Source organism: Rattus norvegicus, chromosome 16, assembly GCF_036323735.1.
Source record: "Rattus norvegicus strain BN/NHsdMcwi chromosome 16, GRCr8, whole genome shotgun sequence".
Classification (NCBI taxonomy): domain Eukaryota; kingdom Metazoa; phylum Chordata; class Mammalia; order Rodentia; family Muridae; genus Rattus; species Rattus norvegicus.
The window spans coordinates 66855858-66869355 of NC_086034.1; the positions used below are offsets into that span (position 1 = coordinate 66855858).

The following is a 13498-nucleotide window of genomic DNA, read 5'->3' on the forward strand; positions in this document are numbered from 1 at the left end:
TACTTGGTTTGTTTTCTGGGATTTCCTGTTAATTCCTGAACTGAGCAGAGAGGTAGACTTTGTCATCCCACCTTTGTAAGACTCAGCGGAAACTATGAGCTGTTGAGGTCTCGGGTTCTGTGGTGGTTGATCATTAAATAAGTCTGTGTGTGTAGATAGAAAGCCATCTTTTTCTTCTTTCATTAAAAATGTTTTATTAAAAAAACTCAAGTATACCCTGTAGACTTTTATAATAAGCCACCACTCAGCTTCTCAGTTGTCTGTTTTCATATTTATGCTCCTTTATTACTAATCATCACCATATGATTTTTATACATATTATAGCACATAGGGGGGCTTTATATAAATTGAAATTACATGTATATTTTGCAGGATAATATAAAGTATCCTGCACAAATGAAAGCATAATTTTGCTATTCACAGCTTTTGTTCTGAAGAAATGCTAAGTGTATGCAGTGCCCAGGGTGTGGTGGTGCTGGTCCTCTGGAGCGGTCAGTCACTATCTCTGGTGTAGCCACCACAGGTCCACTCAGGAGCGATACTGCTGAAGGTCTTCGCATCTTGCCGAGAACAGCTTTGTGGGTGGGGGACGACACCTTTGATGCTTAGTGAGATGAGCCCAGTGATAGTTTCTACAGATGCCAGAACCAAGAGGGGGGAAAAATAGACTTAACTTAGTGTTTACTTTCAAGTCAGTAATTTATAAAATTCATTTACTGAAAAATGCATGGTACTCACAATACCTTCCCACAGAGTTAGGCTAGTGTGTGATACGGAGCCATGAAGGTGCTCTTAAGAGGAAAGTGTGGTTCATGCGTCTCGTAGCACTAAGTCATTAAATCATGCGAGTAGCTACTAAGAATGTGGTTTTAGAAATGAGCTTTTTACCCAGGTTCTATACCAGTCTCTTTTTATGTTCGTTTTTATTTATTTTTTACTTATTTATTTTAATTTGGACATTTTATTTTTCTTCTAATTTTTGGGATCCATTTTGTTCCACTCATTTAAATTAATTCATATATATTATACATCCATTAACTAATATATTAATAATTAATTCATATATTACACATCCATTAATTAATATATTAATAATTAATAATTAACACAGTAGATTAATAGTTAATATAATGATAATTATAATTACTATTATTAGTAATTGATAATAATTAATATTTATGATATTAGTAATTAATATAAAACTTTGATAACGGGACCTGATCAAGCTCATCCAACATGTTTCCTTTTGAAAGGCCTGGTGATCACAGCTTCTTTTCCTCTTCCCTTTCTTTTTTTTCCAGCACTGCCTCCCAGATTGAAAGAAATGAAGAGCCAGGAGTCAGCTGCAGGCTCCAAGCTAGTGCTCCGGTGCGAAACCAGCTCCGAGTACTCCTCACTCAGATTCAAATGGTTCAAGAATGGGAACGAGCTGAACCGCAAAAATAAACCAGAAAACATCAAGATACAGAAGAAGCCAGGGTAAGTAAGACGCCTTTCGTAGCAGAATCCGTGCCGATAGCATAGGGCAAAAGAGGACAGAAAATTACGAAGACCCCAGTTGTGGATTTACCGTGACACACGAGGTATGGTGAACCGAAGGAATTTTGATTGTAGAGTAGCCAGACATTGTCTTATCAGGTAGAAAAGAACTTGGGAGTTTGCGATTCTAACGACTTTTGGATGAAGAAATGGGACCCAAAGAGAAAGCTGTAGGAAGTCGGATGGGGCTGGGTGGGAAGAAAAGGAAGAAGGAGTTAGTGGCAGGTACAGTAATCCTCACAGAAGGTGAAATTCAGTCTCCTTAAATGATGTTTTAGTGTTGATGTCTAATGCACTTAAAATGCCAACTTCGTTATAAAGCTCAACAATTACCTTGATTTATGGGATACAGTGAGTTTGGACTATTTTTTCAAAGGGTTAATACATATAATTATGTTTTATAATAAGATATTTTAGCTAACAATTAAAGGTCCATCAACATTATAGCAGATTTAGACAATGTGGTTATCTTTGCAATCAAAGAACCTTACGTTTTCTTCTTCCTTGAGCATGGCCGTGTTTGCAGCATGACATGACACTTGTGACAACTCAGTGGCTTTGTTAAATGTCTCCTCTGAGTGAAGGCAGTTTCTACTCTCCCAACAGTCTCTGTCTTAATCTATTTCCTTCTTTAAGAATCCCTTCCACAGGGATGGAAATACATTTTGAGGAAACTGGGGAAGGGGATAAGCTGTTACATGTTTTTTGCTTATAAGCCGTTCATTAACCAACATGATGCCTTTAACGTGGTTGTCATCTCTGAGAGGTTTTATTCACTCCCATCTGAGAAGACTGCTGAAGAGGCAGGTTTGATAACGACAGCAACAGCAAAGGAAAGCCCACCTCTTCTCTTTGGATTTCATAAGCTGTAAACCAAAAGTTGTCACACATGCATGAGCAAAGTGGCAGCACAAAATGGCTCTAAGGAGAATGTAATCGAATGTTATCAAACTGTTTAATTACTCAGATGACAATAATTAGGGATCGTTTCCTAGTTCTTATGGCTTTATTAATTGTGCCATTTTTCTCTTGTTACTGATCATGTCAGCAAGATCTGTTGATTTGGAAATATGTTAACGGGTGAGACGAGAGACTGCAGATTGTGCATCGGTGGTATTTCAGAGATAATATCAATGGCCAAAACACCTAAAACAATTTTTTTTTGACATACTGATGCATAGAAACAACAGTCGTACTGGATAGTTGTTAGCACACACCTTTAATCATAGCTCTCCAGAGCGGAGGCAGGCTGAGGCAGGCAGATCGTCAGTTCAAGGCCAAACTGGTCTTCAGATCAAGTTCCAAGGCAACCGGGACTACACAGAGAAACCCTTTCTAACCATTCCATTAAAAAAAAAAAAAGGAAAGAAAAGAAAAAGAAACAAAAGAAACAACAGCGTTCCAACATACAGTAAAAGCATTTGTGTAGTTGGCTTATGATGGCTAATTTTGTAAGTTGGAAAACTAAGAGCCCAGACTAGTGCGCACCTGTAAGCCTAGACTCGGAAGACTGAGAGAGCGAGATCACCACAAGTCTGAGGCTAGCTGAGCTACATAGCAGGAGTCTGTCTAGAAACAAACTGAAAAAAAAATGGAAAGAAAAATTGAGGGTCAAATGGATTGTGCTTTACCTGGAGACATGGCACTTGTAAAAAGCTCAGAATTTATTTTTTTTAATTTCTTATGCCCCACTCTGTCTTTGGAAGTGGGAACCATGGAGAAAGGAGGCACAGCAGAAGAGTTGAAAAGATAATGATTGTGGAGCTTAAGGCAAAAACTACTTGTTAGATTACTAGATTGAACAGGTTTTGCTGTCCTGATTTCATCAATCGAACAAATTAAGTTATAGATACATGCCACATGGCCTTTCATTCATAGCTATGAGTTGGCCCAACAATAGCAAGAGTATTTAAGAGTTTGTGAGGGGCTTCATGCCAGCAATGTAGCCAAATCAAAGAGGGAGATGGCCTCATCCTCGTGCACAGGCAGTCCTGAATTTGTGTAGAGATGATCTAATTTAATCCTAGTAAAACATGGGAATTTGAGACTGCGCACTGAAACTCACCTGTTGGAGTGAGTCAGGGGTTGATTTGGGGAGCAGAAATTTTTTGAAAGCGCATGTATACTCCATCTCATATGCGGAAAGAAGCAAATAAAATTGAGTAAATAAGATGGGGGAAAAAAACCCAAATGTGAGAAGACTAACACAGTGTGCTTCTGAAGGGGGCGCGTGTGCGCTTAAAAGCTTAACCGGTTGCCTGGCTTGAGTAACTTGTAAAGTAAAGTGCCATTAGCATTCAAGAAGGTGCATTCATATTGGCGGCATAGGTCCAGACAGCTCTGAGCACTGTCTACATACTAATATAACTCCCACAGTATCCGAAAGGCCAATGTTCAGAAATTACTCACTTTAATTCCAGCCTTGCTGCAAAGAAGTAAATGGGAAGAAATGTATTCAGGCCACGTGACTGTAAATTACCCTTGGCATGCGTGTGTGCTTGCGCTTTCTCTCTCTCTCTCTCTCTCTCTCTCTCTCTCTCTCTCTCTCTCTCTCTCTCTCTCACACACACACACACACACACACACACACACACACAGTTCATATATTTGAGCTAAAAATAAGGCCTGCTTTGTATAGCGTATGCGACTGCTTCGGAGAAGATCATCTGATTATTTTTCACAGTCAGACAACTTGTCATTTCTGAAGCTCTTTAAAAATAGTGTTGTCAGATTTTGGAGTAGCTAAAAAAAAAAAAAATCTAAATTTAACATTAGCAAAATGCTGTGGTATATTAGTCCTGTAAACAAACAAAATGGACATTATTATTATTATTATTATTATTATTATTATTATTATTATTATTATTATTATTACATTGTTTAAAACGTAATCACCCTCGAAAATGAATTTATGCCAGTTTCTTTCTGTGGGTCTTAATGCTAATAAATAAACCGAGAATTTAAATAGGTCAGTAGTCCCTAATGTTCATGTTATTTTATATGATTATTATATGAAGTCAAGAATACAGAGGTTGGCATTAGTTCAGGCTATCCATAAAATCTCTTGTCATTTTTCATGTTTAAATATATATAATACTAGGTATCTAGACTAGGAATATGTTTCAGTGGTTAGCTGGTCACGTGACTTAAACTTACTCTCCTGCTGTGAACAGCTGAGCAGAGGGGAATTTTCATTCGAGGTGTAGGATTTCCCTGGGAGTCTGTTTCCATCAAATGTTGACTCCTTCAGTCCTTAGTCTAGGCCTTTTCCTTCTTTTATTATCTGATTGTTCATGGCAGCCAAAATTTCCCTTTAATTCCTTAGTGTTATGAAAAGACTTCACAGCAATATATAGTTTCGATCATTGTGTAAACTCATCTCCCCCTTGAACCCTGTCTCTCCTTAAGAAACAACTTTCCTGCATGTTCTCCCTGTGAGTTCAAATTTACATTTAAGCCTTTGTTTGTTTTAATTGGTAAGCCACGTGTGGGACCAATGGAAAGAAATGGAAACCACTCTGTATTGTGTATCTATTTATTCTGTTCTTGTTGTCTGTGCCTGGTGGGTGATTTGGATCAAGGAAAGTAGTTGAAGGCTTTTGGCATGTCAGATTGGCCTCGCTGAAATATCTGTTCTGGATTAGCCTTGTGAAAGGCAAACTTCTATTTCTTGCCTGTTTCACTCACACATGTTTATATAACCCTCATTTTGTTTCAGCTTTTCATTGCAGCTCATATTTTAATTTGGTTTGGAAGTGGTTTTGCTTATTCAAAACCCTTTTGAAGATTTTACAAGTCATCTGCTTTGGGGCTGGTGAGATGGCTCAGTAGGCAAACAGGTGCTTGCCACCAAGTTGGCTGACCTGTGATCAGCCCCAAGAACCCACGTAAGGGCAGAAGGGGAGAGCCAGCTACCACAGGTTGTTCTCTGGCTATCACACATAAGTGATGGGAAGAGCATCCCTTCACACACAGAGAGATAGATGGACGGACGGATGGATGGATGGATGGATGGATGGATGGATGGATGGATGTTCTATTGTTTTCAGAGGTCATATTTTGGATGAAGAGCTTTATATCAGAAAAGTTTATATACAGTCTCCTTCTTAGCCACTCAAGTACTTTGGCAGGCCATTGGAGTGCTGTATAAGGAATCCCAATTTCCTTATACCCGGAGTAGTCATTTTGTATGGTTTGTGTCCTCATTTCAGTATGGGTATCTTGCTCTATTGTCCCAAGAAGTTCCCATTTTCCTTCTGCACCCTTGTCACAGAAAGCAGGTTGACATCTGAATCATACCTGAAGACACACACACACACACACACACACACACACACACACACACACACACACACACACACACACTCATGAGCTGCATGAATGGAGACTTTGTAAGAGTTTCTTTGGCAAATGGCTCTCCGGTCTTGATTCTCTCTATGAGAAAATCAAACTCTTTCCTAGATTTCCAATCTGGTTCTAGATCACCAAGATTCTCCTTTGTAAGACGACCTGATATTTCCCCTCTTTTCCCTACGATGCTCTGTTTTCATAGGACACTCAGTCACTCTCAGTCAGGTGATCTATTTAAATAGTCGCCCATGTGACATTCAGAGGGCTTGCTTGTGGGACCTGTTCCTTTAACAGAATCCTTTCTCTTGTTAGGATTTCTAGAGTCTCTCCAGTTGTAGTCACTTTCTTCTAAAGTCCCCGAGTTAATGGTATTTTTCATTGGATGTCACGCCAAAATACATTTCAGCGTTCCAGCTGTGACCCAGCCAGTTCACGATGTCCTAGGACTTGTAGCCAACTTGATTTGTACTCTGCGTGAGCAGTAATTTAACCCAAGAGTAGATGCATTTTTCCTTCATTTCTTACTCAGTTTTTAAGAAATAGCTTCTTTAAAAGGCTGGTATTAAAGAAACCCTTGTCTCTTTTGTATTTCTACACCGGTTTCTGAATCTGATTGTATCTGTTACAAATCTTCATGAAACTGAGTCTTGGTCTTGGACTATTGGTGTTCTATGCTAGATTCCCAGGGATGGTTCTCCACAGTAGTGATTGTATGGCCCCTCTAATGCCTGGAAATACACCCCGGGGCTTGTATGAAACTACCAAGAAGTATGTACTTATATAAAGAGACCTGCTTTCCATTGTTTCATGGAATATTTTTTCTGAACACAGAATAGTACACACACACACACACACACACACACACACACACACACACACCACACACCACACATAATCCCTCTGTCCATCATAGCATTTGATTACATTATTTGAGTTTGTGTTCCAAGAAGCATGGCCCAGGCTTATTAGAAGAATTTAGATTTTAAAAGTATCATTTTAAAGATTATGCCAACTGGAAATTTAATTACCTTGTTTCTTATAGTTCAATCCAGTTCAATAGCTAAAATATTAAATTGTGCAGGGTCAAGAAAGAGGTCTTTATATACCAGGGTAAGATTGTTCCTAGATTTATAAATTGGGAAGATTGGGGCTTTTTGGTTCTTGTACAGTCTTGAAATATTGCTCTAATTGATTTCCAGAATTTTGGGTCTTAAAATAAAAAGTCCCTGAGGTTTTTTGTTTATTTCCTTGATTTTTTTAAGGAATTAATTCTTTCTCTGATATAAAAGATGAGGATATTTTCTAATTTGCTTCATAATTTGCTGTAATAATTTGCTTCATAATTTCACAAATCAGACATCAAAATTCTTTCAAAAACTTTGCTGTACTTTTAGCTAAAAATTTTTATTGCAATATTTATGCTTACAGGGTTTTTTTTTTTCTTTGAAAGTATCTACCACAAGGCAAACTTATCACAGACAGGCCAACTGTATAGGAAGCGGATTATCCATTAGGAAATGTATACTTGAGTTTCCTAAAGCCGGCCCCATATCAGAAGAGCCTGAAAAGCAGTGTCGTAACATTGTTACACTTGGATACTCTTACTTATTATTAGCATGGATTATCAATCTACTTGTGGAGATGTATGCTGTCTTACAGAGATATTTTAGGGAAACTTTTCTTTGAATAGCCTCTGTAGTTAATGTGTGGCTATCCCCCACACAGTTCTTGCTAGTCCCATTACTTAGATACACAACGCTGTCCACTAGTAAATCTTACTGATAGTTTCTTCTGTGGACCATTATTTTCCAGAAGTATGACTACGTATGCTATGTGAAAGAAAAGACATTGGCTAGGTTGAGAGGTTTTACTGGATGATCAGAGTCTTCTTAGTCACGTTGAAAGTTCTGAGAAGCTTGAAGGAGGTGGGTGGGTAGAACGTTAATGGTTTCCAAAGTTTGGGAGTGTAGAACCCATTTGTTATGGTTCCCCTGTCCTCCACACCTAACTCCAAACTTGTAAATTTTACTATTGATTTTTTTGGGCATTACAACCAATGGAGGTAACTTTTCAGCCAATGAATTGACCTGGCCATGGCTGCCTGGGGTCTGTATCGCCTAAAACTTTCACTACCCCTTGCACATCCCACTTCCTGCTGACTGCGTTTAAGGATTTCAGGTCCCATGACTGCATAAGCAGGTATATCCAGAAACTTCTCTGATCCATTCATACATGTACCCAGTATTGCTTGAGGATCTATCAGGAATAACACAGTTTATGTTATGCTTTTGTGAGGACACAGGAAGCTTAAAATTATAGACTGTCTGGTCTGAAGTGTATGTTGTATGTCTGGGCAGGAGGCATAGTGAGAGAACTGGAATGAAAAAGGTTCGGAACAGTGAGAGTAGAGGTGGCCAGAATCTAGATATGGAGAGAGAACTTCACTTGCATGGTTTGACCCTGAAAAGCCTGACCAAGTGCTGGACACTGAAGGTGGCCTTTGAAGACCAACTAAGATCATTAAGGTAGAAATAAATGTAGGGCACTCAATGTTGGGTGCAAAATATGAGGGGCACAAGACTGGGAGGTGTGAGTGTGGAATTGTGGATGCTGCTACCTTCTAGGCTAGAGAGGAGGGAGGAGTAAAATTTGGAACCAGAGTATCTACCTGGTGATTGTAGCACGTGGCAAGATGACGATAAAGAATGGAGAAAATAGCAAAGCATTAAAGCAACCACAAATATTGTCACCTTCCTTTCCTGTCCTCTTTTTGTCTCATTGTCCTTGCTATAGGGCATGACTCCCAGATTCCAAGCTAGAATACAGAATCATGCTTTAATAGTCAACGTAAGCTCAGCTCATGCCTATTACTTGGGAGAATGAGTATCTTAACTAGGGTTTTATCTCTGTGAAGAGACACCATGACCAAGACAACTCTTATAAAAGAAAACTTTTAATTGGGGCTGGCTTACGTTTCAGAGGTTTAGTCCACAACCATCACGGTGAGAACATGGCATGAGCAGGCAGACATGGGGCTGGAGGAGCTGAGAGTTCTACATCTTGATCTGCAGACAGCAGAAGGAGACTGAGTCACACTGGCCAGACTTGAGCATATATCACCTCAGAGCCCACTTCCACAGTGATAGACTTCCTCCAGCAAGGCCATATCTCCTGATAGTGCCAGTTCCTTTGAGCCAAACATTCCAACACACGACTCTACAGGGGCCACACCTATTCAAACCACCACACTGAGGCAGGAGGTTGCTCAAGTTATCCTTTCTCTCCTGAGTTTCAGGCCAGCCTGAGCTACTGTGGGAAACTCCCCAACTTCCACTACATAAAGTCCTTTGCAAACACTGAGCTAATCCTGTTAGCTCTGAGCTTTTGTAACCCATAGACAGCTTAAATTACAGGCCATGTGCAACAGTAAAAGTGACAAAAGTACACATCACAATGTATCCACATTAAAGAAATGGTGAATATCGATTTAATGTTCAGAGGGTTATAAAAGTGGACTACTGTAGCAGGAACATTTATTCCAGGGTTCAGAACAAGTGTAGTACTTTGTCCCTGGCAATGGCAGTCTTCAAGGATGATAACTTTTGTTTCTTGTTTCTTAGAATGATAAATCTACCCTATGAAAAATTACCATGTTTCTGAATGTTATCCCGCCGAGAAGTGTGGAGCATTCTTATCTACCATAGATAGCTCATTAAATCTATGAGGCTTATAAGAAAACATTTTAAACATTTTTTTCTTTTCTCAAACCTTTTAATGTTTGAGATTATAATCAAATGATGACATTTCCTTCTCCCCAAACCTAAACACCATTTACTCCTTCCCACTCCCCTTCAAACCCATGGCCTCCATTGTTCAGTATTATATTCCTCTTGGTCAGTCCATGTAATGCTACTTGTATATATGTTCTTCTCAGGGTGAGGATACATATGAGGGAGGGAGGAAAGAAATTTTGCCAGCTAATTTTAAAGAATTCCAAGGCATAACGTGATTGAAAAGTGGCAGAGAATGATGATTGTAACCAGAAAGGACCAACCTTATCCACCTATGGGATAAAGGCATTGCTTGGTCTGGCTGAAGCATCCGGCTGAACTGACATGATAGCAAGTGATAGTTTCACATTATATGCATAGGGTTGGATGGGAGAGTTTGAAAATTCTGAACGCAGAAAAGTATATGTATTATACCGACACTAAGGATGGGCTTCTGCCACTCACTTACACTGCTCTGGTCTCTGTCTCACAGGAAGTCAGAGCTTCGAATTAACAAAGCATCCCTGGCTGACTCTGGAGAGTATATGTGCAAAGTGATCAGCAAGTTAGGAAATGACAGTGCCTCTGCCAACATCACCATTGTTGAGTCAAACGGTAAGACCCCTGCTGCCCTGTTTCTCAGTCTGTGACAGGAGGGATGGAGACGTGGGATAAATTGATGAGTGAAGTCTTATCTTGTACAAGAGGAAAACACGAGAAAAGAAGATAAACATTATTGGCATCTTTTGTGTTCTCTGTCAAGGTCTTTATTGCATGTGATGATATAGATGACATATGTGGATTACATAGTTATAGAATATATATTATATACACATACATCCATATATATATACATATATACATACATATACAGGTACAAAAATGTATTTAGTATATGTATAATGTGTATGTATATGGTATACAAACACATGAATGAATGCATCTACTTTAATTATATGCAAGTCCTGACAAATTTTAACGTTCCAATATGCGTTTTTAAGTGATTATACCAAACCCATACAAAGTTAGATACATTGACCTTTTAAGGCTATTAGTTTTGAAATTAGGAACACCTTAGAGGCAATAAATTTCCTACTTTGCAAATGCTTATTGCTGAGCTGAGAGCTGATCCAGGGAGGCTTTGCTAAGCAATGAAGGACTCAGAGGGGAAGTACTCCCTGCCAATTAACACTTCCCCCAGGTCTCCTAGGACATCAGAGGGTGACAGTTGCTGGCTGTGTCTCTGTGACTCAGTATCAGGACCTCTGAGGATCATGTCTAGGGGCTGATGATAGTCCGGCAAGGTTTCTTCAAACCTTGGTTCTTTCAAGAACCTTACGTTGCGTATTGTGGCTTTAAATGATTGTGCATTTTTGCAAGGCCAATCCCGATTTCTCTACTTCTTGGAAGAGATATGGGTCAGGAAAATCCAGGTTCGTGACTATTCTTCTCTGGCCTTCCAAAGAACATTCCAGAATGGCATAATCAAATCCATTGCATTTCATTTTAGATACTTACCTCTTTTGGAAGTAAAGGAAAAACCACAAAAAGTAGTTTCAATCACTAATTTTAGAAACCGTGCTTGTGATAGTTCAAATGTGAGTGCCATTTAAAACATATATGAGCCAATACAATGTCGCTTTGTAGTCAATCCAGATTAGTCAGGGTGTTCAGCTATTATTTATTTCACATGAAGTTTTATAGAATTGGCGCACAAAATTCAAAATTTAAGGATCCCTGAATTTCAGCAGCTCATTCTTTTCTCTGGTTGAGTTCATGATTTTTGGAAACAATAATCTGTCTTTTTTTTTTTTTTTTCTTGAGAACATCACGAACTCTATGTCATGTCTCGAAAGTTGTTCTTTTCATTCTGTTTTAGTATATCTTTACGATAAATGATTATGAATTATGATTCCGACATTTAGATTGGATTTTTTGTGACCACATATACTATAAGCAAAATAAAATTAAAGTTAGTGTCGTCACTGCTTATAGTATAATTATGGTGACTATTCCATGACTCCTGGTTTAAAGGATTAAACAGTGATAGATCGACCACTGCGTTAGTCCTGGTAAAAAATCCACAGGATCCTTTTCTATTGTTAACTTTGAGATCATTAAAGTATGATAAGACTCATTTTCATGTTTCTTACATAAAGAGCTCTCTAATCACTACCAGTTCCTGGTCTAGTGGTGGAGTTTGAATATATAGTCCAGATAAAGTTTATGTTTGAGAAATGAAAGTTAGAGGCATTTATAATATTGACTCTTTTTTTTTAACCTGACAAAAATAAAACTTCATAGCATATTTTATAGGGTATATATATATATATATATATATATATATATATATATATATATAATTTTTTTTTGTAATTCTAACAAACCAGTTTATGTTCACACTTTGCCCTGGGCTTCTCCAGGGCTCTCTTTAAAATCTTCTTTGAGATTTAACTCCTTTTCTGTGGCTGGGTCCTTGGTCTCCTAACTAAATAAGGGCTAGCAAGAATATAATTCACAGGGGTTGTGCAACACCATGCCATAAGACCCAGAGAATTTACCCCTGGCCAGAAGTCTTGTCTACTGCTCAGCCAGTAGAGATGAGGCCCCGCCCACATGTGACTATGTAATCTATCTAAATTAGCTCCTAGATATAAATTAAATAATAAAAATGTAAGAAATTCCTTTTTTTTTTTTGGTAAATTTATTCCAGTGGAATGGTGACATTATTGCCAAAATACTCAGGGGCTTAGGAAAAAAAACCACATGCACAGTCACTCTTTTACTAAGCTACATTTGAAAAATTTGTTTTATTTTTTGCCCTTTTCTGATGCTGTTTCACTGCTTTGGGGAATTTGAAAAGAGAATTTGCATGTGCAAACATATGAAACCTGCAAGTGCCCTGATGATTTCATAGAAATGTTGTGTCAGATTGTAATCGTCCTGCAGTGAATTCTAAAATGCATGATGGCAGGAGAAAAAGTCATGCACATTCTCTCTCAGCTCATATGTTCTGGGTTCTTTTTTATCTAGTCATTTGACTTGCTCTTCTTCTAACAAGTCCTAATTTCACAATTACTTCTTAGCTAACAAATGCTAGGACAACTCTTCTTGGATATCAGAGTAAAGGGACAAAGACAAGAACCACAGACATAATTGTCTGCACATTGATTAAGTAATGCCATCTTTTGAAAGGGTAATATGGGAGAATATAGTCAATTATGTCTTTTCTTATGTTTTCTCCTTTGACAGGAGGAAAAAATTATGAGATACAAGCTGGTATAGGAATAATTGAGCGTTTAGCCATCGCTCTTCCTTGTGAGAAACAGAAAAAAAAAGATTTTTTAAAAAATAAAGTTTAAATAGAGAATCATTAGTGTTTTAAAAATTTGGCTCTGTGAACCATAGGCTTAGTTAGCCCTTTCCCCCTCTCCCAAACAGTGTTGTGGGAAATATGCCTATTCATGAACAGCTCCCAGAGTCACACTGAAAAGAATGTCAAATAGATTTCATATTTTTTATTAATGTATTTATTTATTTTAAGACAGGGTCTCAGTGTGTAGCCATCTCTGGCCTAGAACTTCCTATATAGTCCAAACTGGCTGTGTCTGGAGTCAAATAGGGTTTATAATTCATTTGTCATTCTCTACATATGTCGTGTTATGTAGGGTGCTCAGAAAAGCTAATAGGCCTTAATAATATGATTAGAATATGACAGTTCTTGCATAGTACACTGACAGTGTTTATTAATTTGAAAACTTCTCAGCTGCTTATACATTATGGACAATACAAATTCAGATACTCAGACATGTTCTTAGGTTCATGTTTTACCATTGTAA

General features: G+C 38.2%; 1 protein-coding gene across 14 annotated transcripts in view; it reads left to right on the plus strand.

The window, feature by feature from the left end:
* The window catches only part of Nrg1 (neuregulin 1), a 1053401-nt gene that overhangs the window by 901774 nt on the left and 138129 nt on the right, over positions 1-13498 (plus strand). For all 14 annotated transcript variants that reach the window (NM_001271130.2, XM_063274979.1, XM_063274980.1 and 11 more), the window contains 2 exon segments: positions 1302-1479; positions 10153-10274. In NM_001271130.2, the coding sequence (NP_001258059.1) occupies positions 1302-1479; positions 10153-10274 (300 nt within the window).